Below are 22,789 nucleotides of genomic sequence, written 5' to 3'. Positions count from 1 at the left end.
GGATACTCATGCGTCTGATCAAACATCATTTCAATGGATAATTATTGTGCAACAAAACTGAGGTCAATGTACGCTCTGCAGCAAAACTAACAGCTCGATTTGCAACGGCGTTGGATGACTCCATCGAATGTTTGAAGAATTCAAATTTAAGAATTCAGAAAGTAGAGTAGGCAGAGGTCAGACAGTAGTAAGACAGGCAAACTGGCGACGGAAACCGGGGATACAGATTAACTTATATCAACAGGTGCTTACACTGAATCTGGCCAACTACTGCAGTAAGTAGCCTCCCTGTGTTGTCGGTTGTTACATGCTATCAAAGACTTAAGCTCCTACACTGAACCAAATTAATGGGATGATAATACAGATCAACACTACAAAAGCCTTCCCCGTCTCTATCAGGCCTATACCCTAACCACCGGCTCATCTCCCCGAATCCTAGGGCGGAGAGGCGAAGAACAGAAAAGGAAGAAAAGAAAGAGGATTAAACATTCCGTGATAAAGGCAGCACGGTATTCGCAAACCCGTTGGTTACTTTCTGGGGCGGAGGAGGCTTCTTCTTGTAATTCGCTATACTACAATGGGGGCAGATGTATTCCAACCCATCTGTCTTCGCGTAATCCTGCAAGGAAGAAGACCGATCGTTAGACGAGTTATCGTGGAGAGGGGGGTGGGGATCATAGAAGACAGGTTTTTACCTTGAAAGTGCCCAGCCCTTGCCGTCTATCACAGCCGAAATGAGCCCATTCGCCGCATAAACCACAGTTCACCCAATCTCCAGGAGCGCTACTGCAATTTTATCAAATAGAAAGGTGTTGGGTTTTGCAGTGACGAACTTGAAATCCAAAGCAACCATTATGACAGAAATGGTCGAACCTGTGACAAAGCAAACAGCACTCCCCATCCACATCGTCGTGCGATAGCTCATATTCCAGCAAGTAGGTCTCGTAGTGTCTTTTCAGTGTGTTCCCGACACCCTAAATATATACAGGCAAGTGCAAAATTAGAACACGTTCAGCATTTCGCTCGACCAGCAGCAGTAAACTTGCTAAGAAGGGAGCTAATGGAAGTAGTCATGAAATTTCAGAGAAAATGAAGATAGTAATTAATATGTTATCATTGAGACCAGATCAAAAGTAAACTAGCACATGTTCCAAATTGAATTGGAAAAATGCTTCTTCAAATGGTCCAGGCACCCAGGTAGTTCCCTTAGTTCCTCAGCATTGATAGCTAAAGGGTATTAACAAAAATTAATAATTCTAAGCGAAGTGAATAGTGGATACGTACGGTCATTCTATTTGTTACGGTATGGTTTCGCATCTTTGAAAAGACTTGGCCCTTCCAGTTTATACCATTGCCCACATAAAAGCCACCCCTGGACACCACCTGAAAAACAAAACCTTTGTTAGGGAACAATGTATTAACAAAATGTACATTTATTTATACCTCTCTAATCATTAGAATAACACTGTAAACCAGCAAAAGTGCAGAATTACCTCTTTGTACAAGTTATAGAGATCAAGGCGTTTTGCATTAAGGACTGCATCAGGAAATTCAGCTAGACCTCCATGAGGAACGAGTCGATGGTGGCCCCTCTGAATTAAAAATTGCATCACATCCTTCAAAAAGTCCTCCTGCAAAAGATCAACGAACATACCCATTATTCTAGCTTGGTGTAGTGTCTTAGTCTAGAGAGATTTCGTCCTCATCAAGCTCAAAGAAGCATACCTCAGAGCACACTTGGATAGGCAACCGATCACACCCATGTTTCTTCATTGGAAGAGGATTCAGCTGAATGATCGATTGAGCATGAGATGGCCCTGAAGTTGATTTCCTATGCGCTGCTGTAGAAGCAGGTGCTGAACTATGCTTAACAGGTGGAGCAGATGGCAAGTTTGGCTTGGCCTGACTAGTTTCGTGAACGTTAGCTTCAGGGAAACCCATAAAAGGATGCATTTGCTGCTGTCGAGAGTGAGGAATAGGTCTCATAGTTGCAGGCTTCAATTTTCCCTTAAAGGGTGTCAAAGAGGAAGGTCCTTCAACTGGAGCTTTCCTGTCCTCTAAAGTTCCATTCACACCTAACAAGTTAGATTTTGATTCCGAACCCGTCTTTGCTCTGTCCTTGGCAAGGGAGGCTGACCATCTTGGCAGATGAAAATATGGGCCACTTTCACCGGCTAAATCTTTCTGTTGGCCGGTGCAAAAGAAAAGAAGGCGGTCTGCATCTTGCCTATCGAATGAAGCAACAGGAGTAGCATTTATACAACCAACTCCAAGTGCAACTAGGCTCCTGTATGAAATTTCTGGTGCTAGATGCTTCAAAACCTAAATATCCAGAGAATATTGTTCAGACAGATATAAAAAATTGATTCATATGTAGCAACTCAGGTTTGATGCATAAAAAAAAGGTCATGATGAGTCTTCATAATAGGAGCATTAGAAGTAGCTGAACTGAATGACATGCATAAACAATGCGAATAGAAGTAACCAAGCGATGGCAATGATACACACATCAGCACACCCTGAAATTCTAATTTGTTGCATATCTGTTGCATTCAATCTATTAAACCAACCTGTGCTGCCCACTTAGGAAGGGTCATCCAGACTTCAAAGGTAGAAGCCCCACAAGCTGTGGACATAGAAGTGAAAGGCTCAGTCGATGATAGCTTATCCTCACTGTTCGGTAGTGCACGGACTAGCTGGCTCTTCTCGATGAGTTCATTTTTTATGTGGCTTTCTAGAAGCTGCAGATATAGTAAGCACCATATTACTTCATGTGGTCAAGCCAGAAAGGTATTACTTCATGCGGTCAAGTCAGAAAGGTCTCAAGTATGGGCTAATCTGTACCTGGTCATCAAAACAAGTTTGTGCACTCCCAGAAACAAGAAGTGACACATGAGAAGAACTGCAAGTAGTCATATCGCAACGCATGGTAACCATTCCACGTGGTACAGATGCTGCTTCAAGAGGCGGTGGAGAAGCACTGTCACATATGAGAACACCCGATCAGTTTCTGCTTTACCCGTAAAGAATCTCTGATGAAGATAAAGTTGGGAGCAGAAAAGAAACTGTAGATGGAAAGACTTCTTGCACGGGGTGACGATGTACTTTTAGTTAGCAACTCTACCAACAAAGGCTCACTGGTTCTTTTATATGAAACAACAATCTATTTCTAGCCCTCTCCATCTCTTTCATCAAGAGTAGGTAACAATAGTTAGGTGCTAGCTGAGGATGCAAAATGTATAGTAAATAAACTTGATTCATCACTCTACAGGAAGGTTATCAGGTAAGAATTCGCAACCCCAACAGACAGAAAATCAACACACCTGATTCGATTCTGAAGTTTACTCCCACGAATCTGCCCAAAACAGAATCAAACGTTACATATGAAAAGTATAATGAAACAAACAAAAGTGGTACAGAGATTGATAGATAAGAATTAGCTGAACAAATCCTGGAGCATCTAACATTGGCACATTTGTGTTACGGGGTCCCTTGTTTTATTTGTGTACCCATGTGCTTACCGACAATATAGTAAAAGAAATAGCTAAATAGTACAGTGTTTTTGGATGTGCATCCATCATAACAACAAAATGTAATCTGGTTTTGTCGCTTCACATATAAGACAAAAGGATGCATTTTCTTACTAGTCTTCTTGTTTTGTGTATAAACTGAGTGAACTCAATCTGTGTATCTAGTATTTCATTTATGTGCAGTGTTTAGTGCCGCACATCATGATGGATTTTAATTTTATGTGATGCTTGCTTATTGTCCAATGAGAAGTGCAGCCTCTTCTCGCTATTGAAACAAGAGCATAAATGTGATAACATCCATGTGACTGAGAAAACAAACTTGCCAACATATAACATGTAAGATTATACTTCTGTAAACAAGATTTCTTATAGATTGTCTAAATGAAGGTTGTTGTTAGAATCATTATACCACATTTTTTTCCCTTTAGCAAACAGTTTAACATTTGTTCCATGACTGAGAAATCATGTTCATTCGAGACCAGACATAGAAGGACATGGAGCACAAGAAGTATTGTTGAACTACAATGCTTTAATCCATACTTCGATATTTAGAAGAGCATTCAGACCATCTTCTAATGAGCCCAGCAAACAAGAGTCCTGCACAAAAAAAGAGAAGACATTAGGAGGCAGTTGAATTGAGTAACAAACAATATAAGATGCAAGAGATGTGGATAATTCATATAATATATCAAAGCTTACCAGCGCGCTTGGTACTCCACAAAGAAGAAATTTCATGTTGATGTCATCATCATATATCTTTATGGCTGGGGACACTTCAGAAGAAGAACCTTCTTCCTCAGCCATTTCATTCTCGGGAATGACGACATTGACCTTTGGAGCATCCCCAAGTAGTCGAGGCCCGAGCTTAACACTTTGAACATGATTGTTTCTTACACAGTATAGTCGAAACGATGCATGAGCAAGCTGAAAGGAATCCCAAGTATGGCTCACCGAACTACATCCAAGCATAACCAGAGTGTTACATGTCATTGATATATGATGATGCTAATGAAAGGTGAAAAGGGGGTGATGGTACCTTTGAACTACCGAAAACAATGCATTGCGAAAATGGGATGCCGCATAAGATGAAAATGAATTTCTCCAGTATATTACGTATGGAATACCCTGAAATGAAATAATCAGCATCAATGATTGTGTAGCAAACTACAATATTATATAATGACTAAAATAGAGTAATTTTCTTTTGTGAAACTTAAGACAGATTACTAGATACTTCTGTGTGCAGCCACCTTTCCAACTACACTCTGAGAAATGGACAATAGGACTCTAGTTGCTTGGGCAAAATGTTGCAAAGAATAATGTGTCTACCTTTGAGTGAACTGCTTGGGCAAGTTTTTCACCAATAGGAACCTCCAGATAGACCTGTGTTATAACCAAGCCACAGCGTTAGCATCACCCACACACGGACAAAAAGAACCAATAGAATCTGATACAGACTCCAGTAGCACAAGGCAAAGAAAATCCAAAATGCTGTATGGAGAGGAAATCTGTCTGTGAGAACGTAATAGCTAATATGTACATCATGCAATGAAATGGAGAAGACATTAGCTACCCTATTGGTATTGGCAGTCTTAGACAAACCGTCTTATTGCGACAAAATAAACAGACATACTTGGACAAGTTTCTTCAGATTCATACAGCAGCTGCAGTCAAACATGCTGATTGCAGCTATGGAACTAGAATGCTGACTCAAAAACATGTCAGCGGGTATCATGCAACTAGGAACTCAATTCCATCAACAGCCAATAGCACTGCAACTTGAACTTGCCTCCACCACTCAGCCAAGGAATAGATAGTTGAGAGAAATTTGTGCGCTTACAATGGTGGGGAACGGCGGGCTGATGAGACAGACAAACGACTGCGGGTCAGACATGTCGGCGTCCCCCCAGACGAGCGAACCAATCTCCTCGTCTTCCAGCTGCTGGCCTTGGATGTAGAAGAAGTTGGGTTGCACGACCCGCTGCGCCTCGAGGAACTGCTCCGGCGTTGGATTGACCAGCGTGTGCACCTGCACCCAAAAGCCCTCTACCATGAGCAAACGAGTAAAATCCAGGCACAACAAGGTGAGGGCACTGGTAACTGACCTCCAGCCTCCCCGCTGAGCTGAGCTCAGGAAACGGATAGGACGGCCGCAGCCGCTTCGCCTCCGGCCCCGACCTCCCCGGCGGGGTGCGCTGCTGCTTATCGGCGTGCTTGCCGCAGAGCACCGCGAGCAGCACGCAGCTCCTTGACAAGCTCTGGATTTGCGACATGGCCGCAGGCAAAAACTGCGAGGAAGACGCGGAAATTCACCTCGGCAGGGCGTCACTTCATGGAACCCCTGCAACCGCGAAACACAAGGGGGGAGGGATCATCAGGCCAGAAATCCCCCCGAAAAATCCGACCAAATCTGAGGCAGGAACCCTCGAATCGGCGCGAGAAACATACCTGGACGCGGATTTTGGCGGCCGAATCGGGGGCCGGCGGGACGGGCGAAACCGGATCCGGACGGGGAGCGGCGGAGGTGGGGGGAGGATTGGATTCGGGGCGCGCAAAGGGAGGATAGCGAAAGAGTAAAGCGTGGGGGAGAAGACGAAGACGAAGACGAAGACGGAGGAGGGAGAGAGCCCTAATGAGAATCGCGGAAATAGCTCCTCTCACAGCGCAAAGGCAAATCCCACTCCTGGAACAATAAAAAAGAGGCGTACTTGTGCTGGCTGTGGTGGGGAATTGGACGCGAGCCCAACCCAGCAGCAGCCCCCGCCCATCCCCGACCCGATGAACGAACCAACCAACGAATGAATCCAAGAAAGAAAGAAAGAAAGAAAGAAAGATAGAAGCCGACCAAACCGGGGATGAGAATCACGCGGAGATTCGCGGATTAGGCAGCAGCGATTAGCAGCAAACCACCAACCGGGGTCTGCCTGCCTGCGAATAATAATTATCGCGGAGCCGCAAACAAAAAACAAACCGGAGGGGGAGAACAGTACTGGATGGGGAGGGCGAGGCGTCCGTCCCCCGTCAAAGATTGGATTTTGACGGCTCGGGCAGTGGGGACTTTTTCCTTTCTTTCTTTCTCTATCCCTTTGGTATGGATGGATGGATGGATGGATTATTTTGTGCTTTGCTCGCGCATCTGTCTATCCTGCGCTTCCTCCTCCGTCGATGATGCTGCTGCTGCTGCCTGGTGCGCTGATGTTGTTGTTCTCTCGGCCTTGGCCTTGGCGCTTTTCGTTTTCGCTGCGGCCGCTGCCTCGTCCTCCTCATTACTGCTGGGGCGACGGGGAGGAAAAACAGAAAACTTAAAAGATTAGACTAGACTAGACGGGATTTCGGGGAATGGGATTGGGGAATTTCTTTCTTTCTTTCTTTCTTTTGCGTTGCCCGATCGGATGGATGCTTGCTGCTTTTTGTTTTGGTTTGGGCCTTGGTCTTGGTTTTCTGGCTGGGTGGAGGACGTATGTATGTATTGATGGCGTCGTTGATCGCCATCGGATCTGCCCCTGGAGGCGTGGTGCAGCGTACGATTGGGCTCCTCGGGCTGCTGCCCGTGTGCTTGGGTTGTTGCTTGCTCGTGTGGGGAGGGGAGGGGAGGGGAGGACCCGTTTGATCCGTTTCGCGTCCAGTGTCCGTCCCGGACGATGGAGCGAGCATTGTGCCTGCCAGCGCTCACGTGTGCTGCTCTCTGTCTCTATGGACTGTGGGTCCTGGGGCAGGATTGTGCTTTGTCTCCTGCCACAGCCACATACATGAGGTGGGCCCACTAGCAGCCCATGTGCTCTTCTGGAGTTTTCGGCCGTCTTATTTCCTGCACAAAGTTTGCAACTACAACAAAAATATTCTAAGAAGAATCTTAATTTCGTTGGACAAATTCCCTCAAAAAATGAAAATGCTTTTGTGCGGTGAAATATGATGTGGATATTGGTCGCTCTGTGTGTCATCTTTTTTTAAAACCCAAATAATAACTGCCAGACGTTTTTACAATTAAAATTGTCAAAAAAAGAAGTTAAAAACTAAAACTTACCATCCAAACAGAAAGTTGACATGCTTCACAGCTAAAGTTGTCATCCTCGGATAACTAAACTTGCTAACAAAAAAGCCAAGGCGAAATTACTTCGTGAATTCACGCTCGCTATTACACTCTCTTGTTTCTCTTTTGCATTTATATGGCGGTTTGCGGGTATGATTGTTAATTCGTAGTCAAATTTGAATATGAAGTGTGCTTGGTAGATATACTGAAATTATTAACACGTGAGCTTTCCTAAGACACTGTTTGGATGTAGACATTGAAAGGCTTGGTTGCAGTGTTTGCACGTATTATTGTTCATCCAGTTCTTTCGACCGATTTTCCCACAATCTTAAGAATTGGACCTCCCCGAAATACCCCCAAAATCTTGAACCCATGTTTTTTTAAATCCTAGCTAGTTATGATGTAAATAGTTAGGATTGTCAAAACATATAGGCTCAAGATTTTGGGGAAAACTGGATGGAGGATTGATTCTCAAGATTTTGGGAGAATCGGATAAAGGAACTGGGCCACAAATCTAGTTTCAATGTCAATTTTGTTGTTTGGTTGTGTAAAACATTCACAATTGGAATAAAACGAGCACTGGTCCCAATTTATTTTTCGATGCAAAATTGTTAAATTATGCATCATTCAATTGTTCTTCTTTTTCCTCTCACACTTAGCCGCACTTCTCATCTTTTCCCCTTAGTTCTTCACCCTCACCCAGTCACCCTCCTCCAGCGGCAAAGAGCAGTGATGGTCGGCAGCTCTGAGAGGAAAAGTTTGGGAGTGGCAGCAGAGTCAAGCGAGATTAGCAGTATCAGCTCCCGGAGGAGGTGGCGACAACGACAAAGCTTAGACACAACGGTTATTGTAGTTGCGGTGCGAAGAGGTCCCGAGCTCTCCTCTTCCCTGTGATTCTATCTCCCTTACAGGTCCTACATCTCGTCGTTGCATCTCCCTCGAGCGATATCAACACAACCACCATGTCGTCAAGGTGCATGCTCTGAGGAAACGTGTGGTCGAGTTCACCCGTCACACCGCGCCATGGCTTCCTGAAATGACTTCCGCCCCTAATAAGTGTTTTGGTGTTAATGGCAATAGAGGTTAGACAACTAACTACGTTTCGAGCATGTTTCCTTCACACCTATGGAAAAGAAACATATGGTTGGTCGGCGACCCCCGAAGTTAAAAGGAACAAAGAAGACAACACGTCGAATTTTCATCAACGATTTATCAGTTTTGAGTGATAGGTGTGTCGTTCTTGACACGCCATGGATCAAGTGTGGGAACCATTGATAAATTCGAGATAAATACATCTACATCCCATGTGAGTAAGAGCACTCAAATGTTCATTTGTTTTGCCACTAATTTGGTTGTCTACGCCGGAATATCTGACTTTTGTGGACCTATATGAAAGCACATACTTCCCCTTTATGGTTTTGATAATTCATGACAACATACATTATATCTTAGACTAATAGTTCTACCTAGTTTGTATCAGCTTGAGTCCAAAGATTGCAGTGGTTAGGAATTGTGAGGAGGATCCACAAGAAGGAAAGGAACATGTTTGACAAAATCTTCAAGCTTCAAGACTCTATATTTTATATTTAAGTGAAAAATCACATTTGAGTCCATAGAAAAGAAAATACTATTAAAAGTGGATGAGGTATCTATGATGATCTTGTTGCTAAAGTACTTCGAGATTAGCCACCAAAAACCTCAACATTTCTCCCACAGAACATTCTGTCCAAAACCCTCAAGATCAAATTCGGTGCCACCAACAATTACCACATCGGCCACATCGAGTTTTCCTTATAAAGAACCCAACCAAAACCCTAGCAAATCGTTACAACCGAGATTCGCTTCGGTATAGCTGAAAAGCAATGACCAACTTGTTGTTGCCCATTTGCATAAAATCGGAAATTCTGAGTTTTGCTGAGCGGTCTCACCTAGATCAATTGAATCAGTCTCACCGACGTGCTTTATATCGGTCTCACCGAGAACCAAAAAGTGATCGTTTTGCACTAGTTTGTGCAACCGAGTTTTTACTTCGGTCCCACCGAGTTGGGAAACAATGTTGTAACGGTTAGATTTTTGGAGATGGCTATATATGCCCCTCCACCTCCCTCTATTTCTTAGAGAGAGCACTCAGAACAAGCAAACACATCCACCATTCATTTTCTGAGAGAGAACCATCTACTCATTTGTTGAGATCAAGATCTTCTACACCAACCATATGAATCTTGATTTCTAGCCTCCCCAAGTTGCTTTCCACCCAAATCAATCTCTTCTACCAAGCCAAATTGTGTGAGAGAGTGATTTAGTGTTGAGGAAACTATCTTTTGAAGAACTAGAGCAAGGAGTTCATCATCCATACCACATTTATTACTTTTTGGAGCATGGTGTCTTCTATATTGGTTAGGTATTGCTTGAGAGCCTCAAAATCGTGTGGAGTTGAACCAAGAAGTTTGTAAGGGAAAGGAGATCGCCTACTTCGTGAAGATCTACCCCGAGTGAGGCTAGTCCTTCGTAGATGCAAGCCATGATGGATTAGGTTGCTTCTTCGTGGACCCCTTGTGGCTGGAACACTCCATGGACTCGCGTAGTTGTTACCCTCCATGGATTGAAGTCTCCATAAATATGGACGTACGATAGCACCACCCTCCAAACCACGCCAAAAATCTCTGAGCCTTCATTGTGTTTCATCTTCCTATCTATACTTCTTACTTGCACTTGCATGCCTTTACCTTCTTCTTCTATACTCATAGACATGCATGGGTAGGGTGTGCTAGACTCGATAGAATTGCTAAAACTTTACAACCATTAAATTGGGAAAAAGCTTAGGTTTTTATTTTGTCGAGTAGGCAATTCATACCCACTCTAGACGCATCTTCGAGATCCCATAATTAGTATGAGAGCTTTGGTCTCCATTGCTTTGGTTTTACCACCATTGGAGGAAGATGGATGTGTCTAGTTTGGGTAGACTTAGTGATGGGGAACGACCCATGGGCAACAACAAAAATTCCTACGCGCACACAAAATCTATCCATGGCGATGACCATATACGAGAGGATAGATTGTATCTACATACCCTTGTAGATCTCTAAGCAGAAGCGTTAAAGAACGTGGTTGATGTAGTGGTACGTCTTCGCGATCCAATCACGATCTGTCCCACAAACTCCCGATCGAGCGCCGAACGGACGGCACGTCCGCGTTCAGCACACGTACAGCTCGATGACGTCTCCGCCTCCTTGATCCAGCAAGCGAGGGCGGAGTAGTAGATGAGTTCTCCGACAACACGATGGCGTGGTGGCGGCAGTGGTGGTGCTATCCCGTCAAGGCTTCGCCTAAACACTATCGGAAAAACTAGAGGAGAAATCGATCTAGGGAGAGAGAGGGGCATCAAGGGCTTCATGTGTCCTCTTCGGGCGCCCCTCCTCTCTATATATACTGGAGGGGCGTGGGGAACAGTCCCTCGAAGCCCTAGGGCGCAACCAAAGGGAAGGAGGTGGAATCCTAGTCCCCTTCCTTCCCTTCCATACAAAGGTGGACTTTCCACCTTTCCGAGCTGCATGAGCCTTGAGGGACTTGTGTGCTTAGCCCAATAAGGCCACGACGTCTCCCCTCAGGCCATGCAAACCTTTGGGACATGGTGCAACCCTTGGTGGACTTCCGGACTCCTCCCAAATTTTTCGGAACCTTTTAGAAGCTTCTCGATACAATATCAAAAAAAACCAAAACTTTTCCGGTAGCCAAAATATGACTTCCCATATATAAATCTTTACCTCCGGACCATTATGGAGCTCCTCGTGCTGTCCAGATCTCATCCAGGACTCTGAACAACTTTCGGTTACTACCACACATAACTCATTAATACCAAATCGTCACCAAACCTTAAGTGTGCAGACCTTGCGGGTTCGAGAACTATGCAGACATGACCGAGACACTCTCCGGCCAATAACCAATAGCGGGACCTAGATGCCCATATTGGCTCCTACATATTCTATGAATATCATTATCGATCGAACCACGATGTCAAGGATTCAGTCAATCTCCTATACTATTCCCTTTGTCTATCGGTATGTTAGTTGCCCAAGATTCGATCATCGGTATCTCTATACCTAGTTCAATCTCGTTACCGGCAAGTCTCTTTACTCGTTCCGTAATACAAGATCTCGTGACTAACTCCTTAGTCATTGCTTGCAAGGCTTGTTGTGATGTTGTATTACCGAGTGGGCCCCGAGATACCTCTCCGTCACACGGAGTGACAAATTCGAGTCTTGATCCATGTCAACCCAACAGACACCTTCGGAGATACCTGTATAGCACCTTTATAGTCACCCAGTTACGTTGTGACGTTTGATACACACAAGGCATTCCTCCGATGTCCGGGAGTTGCATGATCTCATGGTCATAGGAACAGATACTTGGCATGCAGAAAACAATAGCAATAAACTAATACGATCATATGCTATGTTCATAGTTTGGGTCTTGTCCATCACATCAGTCTCCTAATGATGTGATCCCGTTATCAAATGACAACTCATGTCTATGGTCAGGAAACCTTGACCATCTTTGATCAACGAGCTAGTCCTTAGAGGCTCACTAGGGACAGTGTGTTGTCTGTGTACCCACACATGTATTTGAGTTTCCAATCAATACAATTATAACATGGGTAATAAACGATTGTCATGAACAAGGAAATATAATAATAACTAATTTAATATTGCCTCTAGGGCATATTTCCAACAATCTCCCACTTGCACTATAGTCAATAATCTAGTTCACATCACTATGTGATTCACACCCAATAAGTTCTGGGTTTTTTCATGCTTTGCTTGTGAGAGAGGTTTTAGTCAACGGGTATGAACCATTTAGATCTGTGTGTGCTTTACAAATCTCTATGTCATACTATAGATGTTGTTACCACGCTCCATTTGGAAATATTCCAAAGGACTGCTCCATTATACGGATCCGGTTTGCTACTCAGAGTCATCCCGATTGGTGTCAAAGCTTGCATTGATGTAACCCTTTACGACGAACTCTTTTATCACCTCCATAATCAAGAAAAATTTCCTTAGTCCACTAGTCTCTAAGGATAACTTTGACCACTGTCCAGTGATCCATTCCTTGATCACTCTTGTACCCCTTGACAGACTCATGGCAAGGCACACATCAGGTGCGGTACATAGCATGTCATACTACAGAGTCTACGACTAAAGCATAGGGGACGACCTTCGTACTTTCTCTTTCTTCTGTCGTGGTCGAGCTTGGAGTCTTACTCAAATCCACACCTTACAATACAGCCAAGAGCTCCTTCTTTGACCGATCTATTTTTAACTCCTTCAAAAAACTTGTCAAGGTGTGCATTAATTGAAAGTTTTATCAAGCGTCTTCATCTATCTCCATAGATCTTGATGCTCAAAGTTCAAGTAGCTTACTCTAGGTTTTCCTTTGAAAAACACTTTTCAAACAACCCTATACGCTTTTCAGAAATTCTACATAATTTCCGGTCAACAATATGTCAACCACATATACTCATCAGAAATCCTATAGTGCTCCCACTCACTTTCTTAGAAATACAAGTTTCTCATAAACTTTGTATAAACCCAGAAGCTTTGATCATCTCATAAAAGTGTATATTCTAACTCCGGTATGCTTGCTCCAATCCATAGAAGGATCGCTGGAGCTTGCGTACTTGTTAGCATCCTTAGGATCGACAAAACCTTCCGGTTTGTATCACATAGAACCTTTCCTCAAGGAAACCATCAAGGAAACAATGTTGTGACATCCATCTGCCAGATTTCACAATTGAAAAATGCGGCAACTACTAACATAATTTCAACAGACTTTAGCATCGCCATGGGTGAGAAAGTCTCATCATAGTCAACTCCTTGAACTTACCGGAAACATCTTTGCGACAACTCGAGCTTTCTTAACGGTGACATTTACCATCATCGTTCGTCTTCCTTTTAAAGATCCATCTGTACCTAATAGCTGTATAACCATCAAGTAGTTCTTCCAAAGTCGACACTTTGTTTTCATTCATGGATCCTATCTCGGATTTCATGGCCTCCAGCCATTTGTCGGAATCCGAGCCCACCATCGCTTCTCCATAACTCGTAGGTTCATTTTTGTCTAGTAACATGACCTCCAAGACAGGATTACCGTACCACTCTGGAGCAGTACGTATCCTTGTCGACCTACGAGGTTTGGCAGTAACTTGATCCGAAGCTTCATGGTCACCATCATCAAGTTCCACTTCAACTGGTGTAGGCGCCACAGGAACAATTTCATGCGCCCTTCTACTCTCTGGTCGAAGTGATGGTTCAATAACCTCATCAAGTTCCACCATCCTCCCACTCAATTCTTTTGAGAGAAACTCTTCCTCGAGAAAAGACCCGTTTCTGGAAACAATCACTTTGCTTTCGGATCTAAGATAGGAGGTATATCCAACTGTTTTGGTTATCTATGAATATGCATTTTTCCGCTTTGGGTTTGAGCTTATCAGGCTGAAGCCTTTTGACATAAGCATCGTAGCCCCAAACTTTAAGAAACGACAACTTAGGTTTCTCCAAACCATAGTTCATACAGTGTCATCTCAACAGAATTATGCGGTTCCCTATTTAAAGTGAACGCGGTTGTCTCTAATGCCTAACCCCAAAACGATAGTGGTAATTTGATAAGAGACATCATAGTATGCATCGTATCCAATAGGGTGCGGCTATGACGTTCGGACACACCACCACACTATGGTGTTCCAGGTGGCATGAGTTGTGAAAACAATTTTCACATTGTCTTAAATGTATACCAAACTCGCAAGTGAGATATATATTTACCTCCACGATCACATCATAGACATATTATCCTCTTGTCACGACGATCTTGAACTTCGCTCTCAAATTGCTTGAACTTTTCAATATTTCAGACTTGTGATTCATCAAGCAAACACACTTGTATCTACTAAAATCATCAATGAAGTAAGAACATAATGATATTCACTGCGTGCCTCGCACTCATTGGACTGCATACATCAAAATGTATTATTTTCCAACAAGTCATTTACTCGTTCCATCTCACTGGAAAAACGAGGCCTTCAGTCATCTTGCCCATGTAGCATGATTTGCATGTCTCAAGTGATTCAGAATCAAGTGAGTCCAAACGATCCATCTACATGGTGTTTATTCATGCGTTTACACCAATAGGCATGGTTCGCATGTCTCAAACGATTAAAAAGCGAGTGAGTCCAAAGATCCATCAGCAAGGAGCTTCTTCACGCGTTTTATACCAATATGACTCAAGTGGCAGTGCAACAAGTAAGTGGTACTGTCGTGGTTTTGTCAAGGAAATCACCCTTGGACGAGCCATGCCATGGTGAAATCACAATTTACGATTGTTCATTGTTTTTGAGATAGCTCACCATCCATGTTGGTGGCTCCGGTGGGCAAGGAACCTATGCTCCTGTATATTGCAGCCAATTCCAAGGCAGTCAGCATGGCAGTAGTTGTCGAGCGGAAGGAAGAAGGAAAGGAGTATCCGGTCCAGTGAGGTCCTCACCCTCTCCAAGCAACGTTACCCACATTGGCAAAAGCTGGTTTTTGGGGTGTTTATGGCGAGTCGGAAGCTGAAGCACTACTTCCAGGAACACCCGATCACGGTCGTTAGTTCCGCCCCCTCAGCGACATCATACAGAATCGAGAGGCCACTGGACGGATTGCTAAGTGGGCCATCGAGCTCGGATCCCATCATGTGCGGTATACGCCTCGGACGGCCATCAAATCTCAAGCACTCGTATATTTCATCAATGATTGGACCGAGTTACAAATCCCGGAGGAGAGGCCCGATCATACTTATTGGATCATCTATTTCGATGGGTCCAGGCAATTGGAAGGCTCGGGGGCTGGTGTGGTGATAACTTCGCCTCAAGGTGACAAGTTTTGCTATGTCCTTCGGCTCATGTTCCCATGTACCAATAATGCAGCGAAGTACAAAGCCTTGCCCCATGGTTTGCTACTCGCCAAAGAGATGAACCTCACGCGAGTCAGGTGTCTGGGCGATTCAGATCTGGTGGCACGGCAGGTTTCGGGCACCTGGGATTCACGAGACCCTTTGATGGCGGCTTACAGACGAGGTCTATGAGATGTAGTGGGTCACTTCAATGGTTATCAAGTGTATCACATCGATCGGCGACTTAACGAAGCAGCGGACGCTCTTTCCCGTCTTGGTTCACAACGTAAGCCAGTTCCTCCCAATGTCTTGTTGGATGTATTGCATAACCCCTCGGTAAAACTGCCCTCAGAGGAAGATTTAGCAGTGCCGAACCCCGAGTCTCAACTTGTGGCGGCTCTTCATGCTACTCCAGACTGGGCGACTCCTTACATGGCATATCTCACCAGAGGCGAGTTACCTGCCGACGAGTTATTAGCTCGCCAAATCGTCCGTCGGTGTAAATCCATGGTCATACACAATGGCGAGTTACACAAACGAACCACCTCAGGGGTATTTCAAAGATGCGTCTCTCCTGAAGAAGGATGTATGATCCTTAATGAGATTCACGCGGGCGATTCTGGTCATCATGTTGGGTCCTGATCCTTGGTTTCTAAGGCCTTCATACATGGGTTCTATTGGCTGACGGCTCACGCAGACGCAGAGAAGATCGTTCGCCTATGTGACGGCTGCCAAAAATTTGGACGCCAAATGCATGTGCCGGCTCAGGAATTGCGGATGATACCAATCACTTGGCCGTTTTGCAGTCTGGGGGCTTGATATGGTTGGCCCTTTCAAGATGTCTTCCACTAAAAAGACTCACTTATTGGTGGTGGTTGACAAGTTTACCAAGTGGGTGGAGGCGGAACCTGTTAGCAGCTATGATGCAGATACGGCCGTCAAATTCTTGAAGAAACTGATTTTCAGATTCGGATATCCTCATAGTATCATTACTGACAATGGTACTAATCTATCCAAAGATGCAATGCAAGAGTTTTGATCACGAGAGCATATCCAGCTTGATGTTTCCGCGGTTGCACATCCTGAGTCTAATGGGCAGGCGGAAAGGGTGAATCAGGAAATATTGCGGGGGATTAAGCCTCGGCTCATGGTACCTTTGGAACATACTCCAGGGTGTTGGGTGGAGGAATTGCCGTAAGTATTATGGAGCATCAGGACAACTCCAAATCGCTCCACGGGTTTTACTCCTTTCTTTCTGGTCTACGGAGCAGAAGCGGTGTTACCAAGTGACATCAAACACGATTCACCATGAGTCGCCGCCTATGTGGAACAGGGCAACGAGCTGGCGCGACAAGACTCGTTGGACGCCTTGGAGGAGGAACATGACTTAACCGCATCACGATCGGCGATTTACCAACAAGACTTGCGACGTTACCACAGCCGCCGGGTCAAGAGCCGGACTTTCCAAGAAGGCGACTTGGTGATCCGTTTGATTCAAGATCATACTGGTATGCACAAACTATCACCTCCGTGGGAAGGACCGTTTCTCATCAGCAAGAATCTTCGAAACGGCTCATATTATTTGGTGGATCTTCGCCCGGATCGGCTAACTACAGAGGTTGAGACAACTCGCCCCTGGAACATAGCCCATCTGCGGCCTTACTACACTTAGAGCCATGAGCTCCCTTTTTCACCAGTTTTCAGAAAATTGTAATCCATGAATTATGAAAGCAATAAAGCCGGTAACCAAAATTTCTGGGTCCTTTGTCGTTTTAGCTTTTGAAAGCAGGAGTCTTTTTTGTTCTATAAGTCGGTCAAACATGGACGCTATCAAATTCAAAGAGCGTAAGTCGCCATGCTGCACTTAATTCAAAACTGGGCCTTGATAAAGCCAAAGAGGACCAACGTTGCCACGTCGCACGGTTCAAACATAGGCGCCTTATGTGGTTTTGAGAATTAAGCCGACTTACTTGGGGGCTACTAGTCCCCAAGTCGTTTCGCAGTAAGAGTGTATACGCTTCTGTGATCCTATGCCCGGCTTTTTCCTGAATCATAGGTCACTTGGGGGCTTCCACTCATTGAGTTCAGCCTGAATACCCTCTTGGCTAGCGAAAAATTACCGCATTACAAATGGTTATACTGGACTATGTGTTGAACAAGTCGCCACATGGACCTATGTACTCAGGGCGAGTCAATCCGTCATTTGGACCCTGAACTCGCCTTGGTTAAAACATAAAAGGTACCGGCTAGAGTCACACATGGGAAATAGAGAAACCATTGGTTCATTGAACCTGCTTCACGGAAGCTTGACTCGCGCGTGATCAGCCGGTCTAAAACAACAAGAATTTTTGCAAATACCTTCTAAGGGTAACACTAGAGTTCTACAAACTCGTCTTATCCTATCGTAGCTCACTGAGTCAATAAAATTTTATTTCTTGATGGCAAGACCACAAGGTTTCCTAATATTTTTGAGTCGGCCTTTGGTTATAACTCGCCCCGACTCATTTTTCTTAACCACTATTTGCCATAGCCCAGGGGGTGCTACTTTTCAAACAACAGCGCGAGAAATTGACACGTTGACAGAGACTTGCTTGCGTTGGTTTTCCCTTGAAGAGGAAAGGGTGATGCAGCACAGGAGCAGTAAGTATTTCCCTCAGTTTGAGAACCAAGGTATCAATCCAGTAGGAAAATCTCGTCAAGTGCAGAGTACCAACACAAACACAAAAGAGCTTGCACCCAACGCTATAAAGGGGTTGTCAATCCCTTCAAGATTGATTGCAAAGTGAGATCTGAAGGCGGAAAGTGCAACGAAGTAAAAGAGTAAGGCTGAAAATATGGTGTGAAGTAGACCCGGGGGCCATAGTGTTCACTAGAGGCTTCTCTCAAAATAGCAAATATTACGGTGGGTGAACAAATTACTGTCGAGCAATTGATAGAACCGCGCAAAGTCATGACGATATCTAAGGCAATGATCATACATATATGCATCACGTCCGAGAAAAGTAGACCGATACTTTCTGCATCTACTACTATTACTCCACACATCGACCGCTATCCAGCATGCATCTAGTGTATTGAGTTCATGACAAACAGAGTAACGCCTTAAGCAAGATGACATGATGTAGAGGGATAAACTCAAACCAATGATGAAAACCCCATCTTTTTACCCTTGATGGCAACAACACGATGCATGCCTCGCTACCCCTTCTGTCACTGGGTGAGGTCACCGCACGGTATGAACCCAAAACCAAGCACTTCTCCCATTGCAAGAATCATAGATCAAGTTGGCCAAACAAAACCCACAACTCGAAGAGAATTACAAGGATATGAAATCATGCATATAAGAGATGAGAAGTAACCCAAATAAGATTCATAGATAATCTGATCATAAATCCACAATTCATCGGATCTCGACAAACACACCGCAAAAGAAGATTACATCGGATAGATCTCGATGAAGATCATGGAGAACTTTGTATTGAAGATCCAAGAGAGAGAAGAAGCCATCTAGCTACTAGCTATGGACCCGTAGGTCTATGGTGAACTACTCACGCATCATCGGAGAGGTCATGGTGTTGATGAAGAAGCCCTCTGTATCCGAATCCCCCTCCGGCAGGGCACCAGAACGTGCCCCAGATGGGATCTTGCGGAGACAGAAGCTTGCGGCGGCGGAAAAGTACTTTCGATGATCTCCTGATTTTTCTGGAATTTTTGGGAATATATAGGCGAAAGACCTAGGGCAGAGGAGGCCCAGGGAGCCCACAAGCCTAGGAGGCGCGGCCCCCTGGCCGCGGATAGGGGGCTTGTGGGGTCCTTGGTGGCCCCCTGCCTTGGTTCTCAAGTTCCCCGATCGTCTTCTGTTTCGGAAAAAATCTTTTTGGAAGTTTCGTTCCGTTTGGACTCCGTTTAAAATCCTCCTCTGAAAAGGGTGAAAAACACGGAAAAAACAGGAACTAGCACTTGGCACTGAGTTAATAAGTTAGTCCCAAAAAAGATATAAAAGGCATACAAAATATCCAAAGTTTCACAAGATAATAGCATGAAACCATCAAAAATTATAGATACGTTGTTGACGTATCAGGGGGCTGATCTATTTTTTTTGCCATAATCCAGGGGGCTGGTTTATTTTTTGCCATACACTCACTAAGTCGGCTTATGTTTTTCCTGACACATAAGGCGATTCACGCATAGATTCAAGGAATAAAAGTGGTTTAGGAAAGGTTCCATCAAAAGGTACTACTGACTGAATGTTGTTCCACAAAATCTAACAAGCTATTACATGGCTCCATGGCCAAAACGGGTGTCATCCCCCAGTAAAGAAAGGATCAGATTGTCTTTTTAAAGTCACACCTAGGGACGAATCAAGCCGCCTCCGAGTTACCTTGCCTTGAGCTCTCTCCGCCTTCGATTTGTAAGTCGCCCAGTTTCCAATTACACTTGGATAGGGCAACGAACTCATCTCCATCATCAAGGAAGAGTGATAGGTCCATGTCAAGGTCAAAAGGATTCTTGGGTCGACGAGGAACCAAGCTAGCAGTTTCATACGAGGGAGGCGCCACCTTCTTTTTCTTCTCGTCATATGCGGCTTGGTATTTATTCAAATCCAAGCTGGCTGCGAGTTGAGTCGCCGAGAAGCGGGATTCTATGATAACTCAATGGTAGTCCTCCTTGGTGAGCTCTGACCCGTCATCCTTTAGCTCAGGGTAGCCAGCGGCTATTTCTTCTGGTTTGAGCTCCGGGGCATAGGCTAAACACCGACTCAGGGTGTTCAGGACTCCTTTCCGGGCGACTGATCTTTTCAGTTCCTCTATTTGAGGAGGCAATGTGGACAGATAGCAGAGCATGTTCTTGATGGTTTTGACTGGCTCCTTGCTGCCCATCACCGCCTTAATCATCAGCACGCCCCCGGTATATAGCTGCTCGGTGAAGGTATATATAGCCTTTAGCTTCAGCATGCAGTCATCTGGAAGATTGGCGGCTCTTGAACCAACAAAGGACACATCAGTATTTGATAGTTTTTTGGAGACCAGATTACTTCTTCAAAAGGCAAGGGTTAATGCTTACGGAACATAGCAACAGTCATGTTGGAAATGTGCTTTTTTAAGCCGGACAACTCTTGTTGGGCGGCTTCCAATTTTTCCTCAGCTTGCTTAGCACGCTTAAGGATGGTGGCTTGGTCAACTTTGGCTTTCTTCTCCAGTTTTTGATGGTCAGCCTTCATCCTCTCCAGCTCAGCCAGAATCAAGCGGTATTTCCTCTCTGACTCAGATTGTGCATCTTGTTGTTCAGCCAGATTCTTCCTTAAGTCGGCTAAAGCTGACTCAGTCTGGGTCACAGACTCCTGCACATAAAATTTGGGGAGACAAGTTTCAACATTATTGCAAGCAATACTCTTGACACTTGCGGGCTAATGTATAATTTTATTCAACGTCATACCATATTCAAGATCTGACTCATCTTTCAAAAGATGACCCGGTCCTAGGGGGCTACAGGTTGAAGATTTTTAACTATAGTCAAGATGGCTCATCTTTCAAAAGATGACCCGACCCTTGGGGGCTACATGTTGAAGATTTTAACTATACTCAAGACCCGACTCATCTTTCAAAAGATGACCCGACCCTTGGGGGCTACAGGTTGAAGATTTTAACTATACTCAAGACCCGACTCATCTTTCAAAAGATGACCCGACCCCTGGGGGCTACAAGTTGAAGATTTTAACTATATTCAAGACCCGGCTCATCTTTCAAAAGATGACCGGGCCCTTGGGGGCTACAGGTTGAAGATTTTAACTATATTCAAGACCCGACTCATCTTTCAAAAGATGACCCGGCCCTTGGAAGGCTAATGGGTGGAAGAGAATACATAAGTAGACGTACCTCATGCTTAACCTTCATAAGATGAATCAAGCTTTTGTTCATCTCATAACTCGTCTCTAGGCGACTTACGAAGCCAGAGCAAAGTTGGTCAAATTCCAGCTTCTCATAATGGGAGAGCTTGAATTTACTGGTGTCTTGATCAGTGGAAGGACGAGATTCCTTGGAGGTATGCTTAGACAATACCGCAACTGGAGGAGTGGAGTAGCTAGTACCGGTGACTATGACATCATCTGGATCTTCAGTCGCCTTGAGAGGGCTTGGCGGGTTAACCTTGTCAGCAGTTTCCTTCAAAATTACGGGCGAGTCATCCCGGACATCGAGAATATCGTCCACATGAATATCATGAGCCGCCGCTTGCTCCTCATCAATCTCTAGGACAGAGGCGCTCGTGCATAAGGCCTCAGTTGTTTTAGGAGCAGAAGATAAGTCACCAGTTTTCCTTCTCTTCGCTTGCGCTCTGAGACAAAGGCACCAAGATTAAAAGCACATATCATTGTTTAGAAGAAATTGGGATTAACAAAGGGACTCACCCTTGCACACGAACCATCGGCGGGAGAGCTGACATTGATGAGTCGCCAGATGTAGGGGGAGAAGTCTGGTAGAATAAAGGCTTAAAAGTTAAGGAAGTTGAGAGTCATATTTTACACAAGGAAGGGTATGGTAAAACAAAAGTGTACCTCGCTGGTGCGCTTCCGGCCGGTTGTCTTCTGAGGTAGTCCGGAGATTAAGTCGCGAGAGTGACTACGGGTTTTGCGCTTGGGGTATATCTTGCTTTCTTCAAAAGGAAATCAGGTTCCATATAAGCATATGGGTGAGTCATGGGCACTTTCCCACAGATCCGTCTGGCTGGTCTAGGAGAAGGGGAAGGTGAGTCAGAAGAAATAGAAATTACCTCGAGCGCGTCATCTTGGCTCTCATTGTCCTCGCCCTACACATAAAGACACATGGTATATGCATGAGTCGGAATACACAGGTAATGAGTGAGGGGGATGTTTTACCTCTGATTGCTCTTCGTCAGCTCGTGACTCGCCGACAACAGATGAATCTTTGGCGGCGGCTTTACCTTTGCTTGTTTTCTTCTTCTTCTTTGGTGGCGGCTTAGTGTTCTTTTGGGCGGTCACTTTGGGGCCCCTTTGCCAAAATGGATCACTTTTCTGATGAATAGAAGTGAATTTCAAACCAAGAGCATTGGTAAGTATAAAGAAACAAAAGGTAGCTTGGATTCTTACTGGCGGCACCGGGTTGGAGCGGCAGAAGGCCTTGAGCCCAATCTTGGCACATTCTTCCAAAGGCTCACTAGTTAGCTTCTTGATGATTCCAACAATGTCACTCTCTGAGAGTCTTTTGTGGTGGAAGCACTGCGGATGGTTTACCGTACCATTGTATTCATATATTAACCCGTCTCGGCGACTCAAGGGAAGAATATT

The 22,789-nt window shown here is 44.7% G+C and overlaps 1 protein-coding gene across 1 annotated transcript; it reads right to left on the bottom strand.

Moving 5' to 3' along the window:
* Window positions 1-202: 202 nt before the first annotated feature.
* On the bottom strand, window positions 203-7,219 carry LOC123397685 (AT-rich interactive domain-containing protein 4). The gene is made up of 16 exons (XM_045092221.1): window positions 5,979-7,219; window positions 5,636-5,871; window positions 5,371-5,559; window positions 4,860-4,913; window positions 4,567-4,655; window positions 4,230-4,485; window positions 4,071-4,127; window positions 3,324-3,355; window positions 2,845-2,980; window positions 2,571-2,741; window positions 1,726-2,322; window positions 1,494-1,631; window positions 1,285-1,383; window positions 874-974; window positions 696-786; window positions 203-619 (listed from the first exon to the last, which is right to left on the bottom strand). The coding sequence occupies exons 2-16, from the start codon at window positions 5,801-5,803 to the stop codon at window positions 482-484; spliced, it is 2,316 nt and encodes a 771-aa protein (XP_044948156.1). The 5' UTR covers window positions 5,804-5,871; window positions 5,979-7,219; the 3' UTR covers window positions 203-481.
* Window positions 7,220-22,789: the final 15,570 nt, after the last annotated feature.

The sequence above is a fragment of the Hordeum vulgare genome, chromosome 5H (assembly GCF_904849725.1).
Source record: "Hordeum vulgare subsp. vulgare chromosome 5H, MorexV3_pseudomolecules_assembly, whole genome shotgun sequence".
NCBI lineage: Eukaryota > Viridiplantae > Streptophyta > Magnoliopsida > Poales > Poaceae > Hordeum > Hordeum vulgare.
This window is presented reverse-complemented; position numbering and strand designations above follow the sequence as displayed.

Bases quoted from the DNA above. Each gene is read 5' to 3' on its own strand.
- LOC123397685 (XM_045092221.1), bottom strand. From the start codon at position 5,803: ATGTCGCAAATCCAGAGCTTGTCAAGGAGCTGCGTGCTGCTCGCGGTG. The intron at 2,742-2,844 runs GTACAGATTAGC...CTATATCTGCAG, and splicing joins AAACTTGTTTTGATGACCAG to CTTCTAGAAAGCCACATAAA. The intron at 975-1,284 runs GTACGTATCCAC...GTATATATTTAG, and splicing joins CCGTAACAAATAGAATGACC to GGTGTCGGGAACACACTGAA.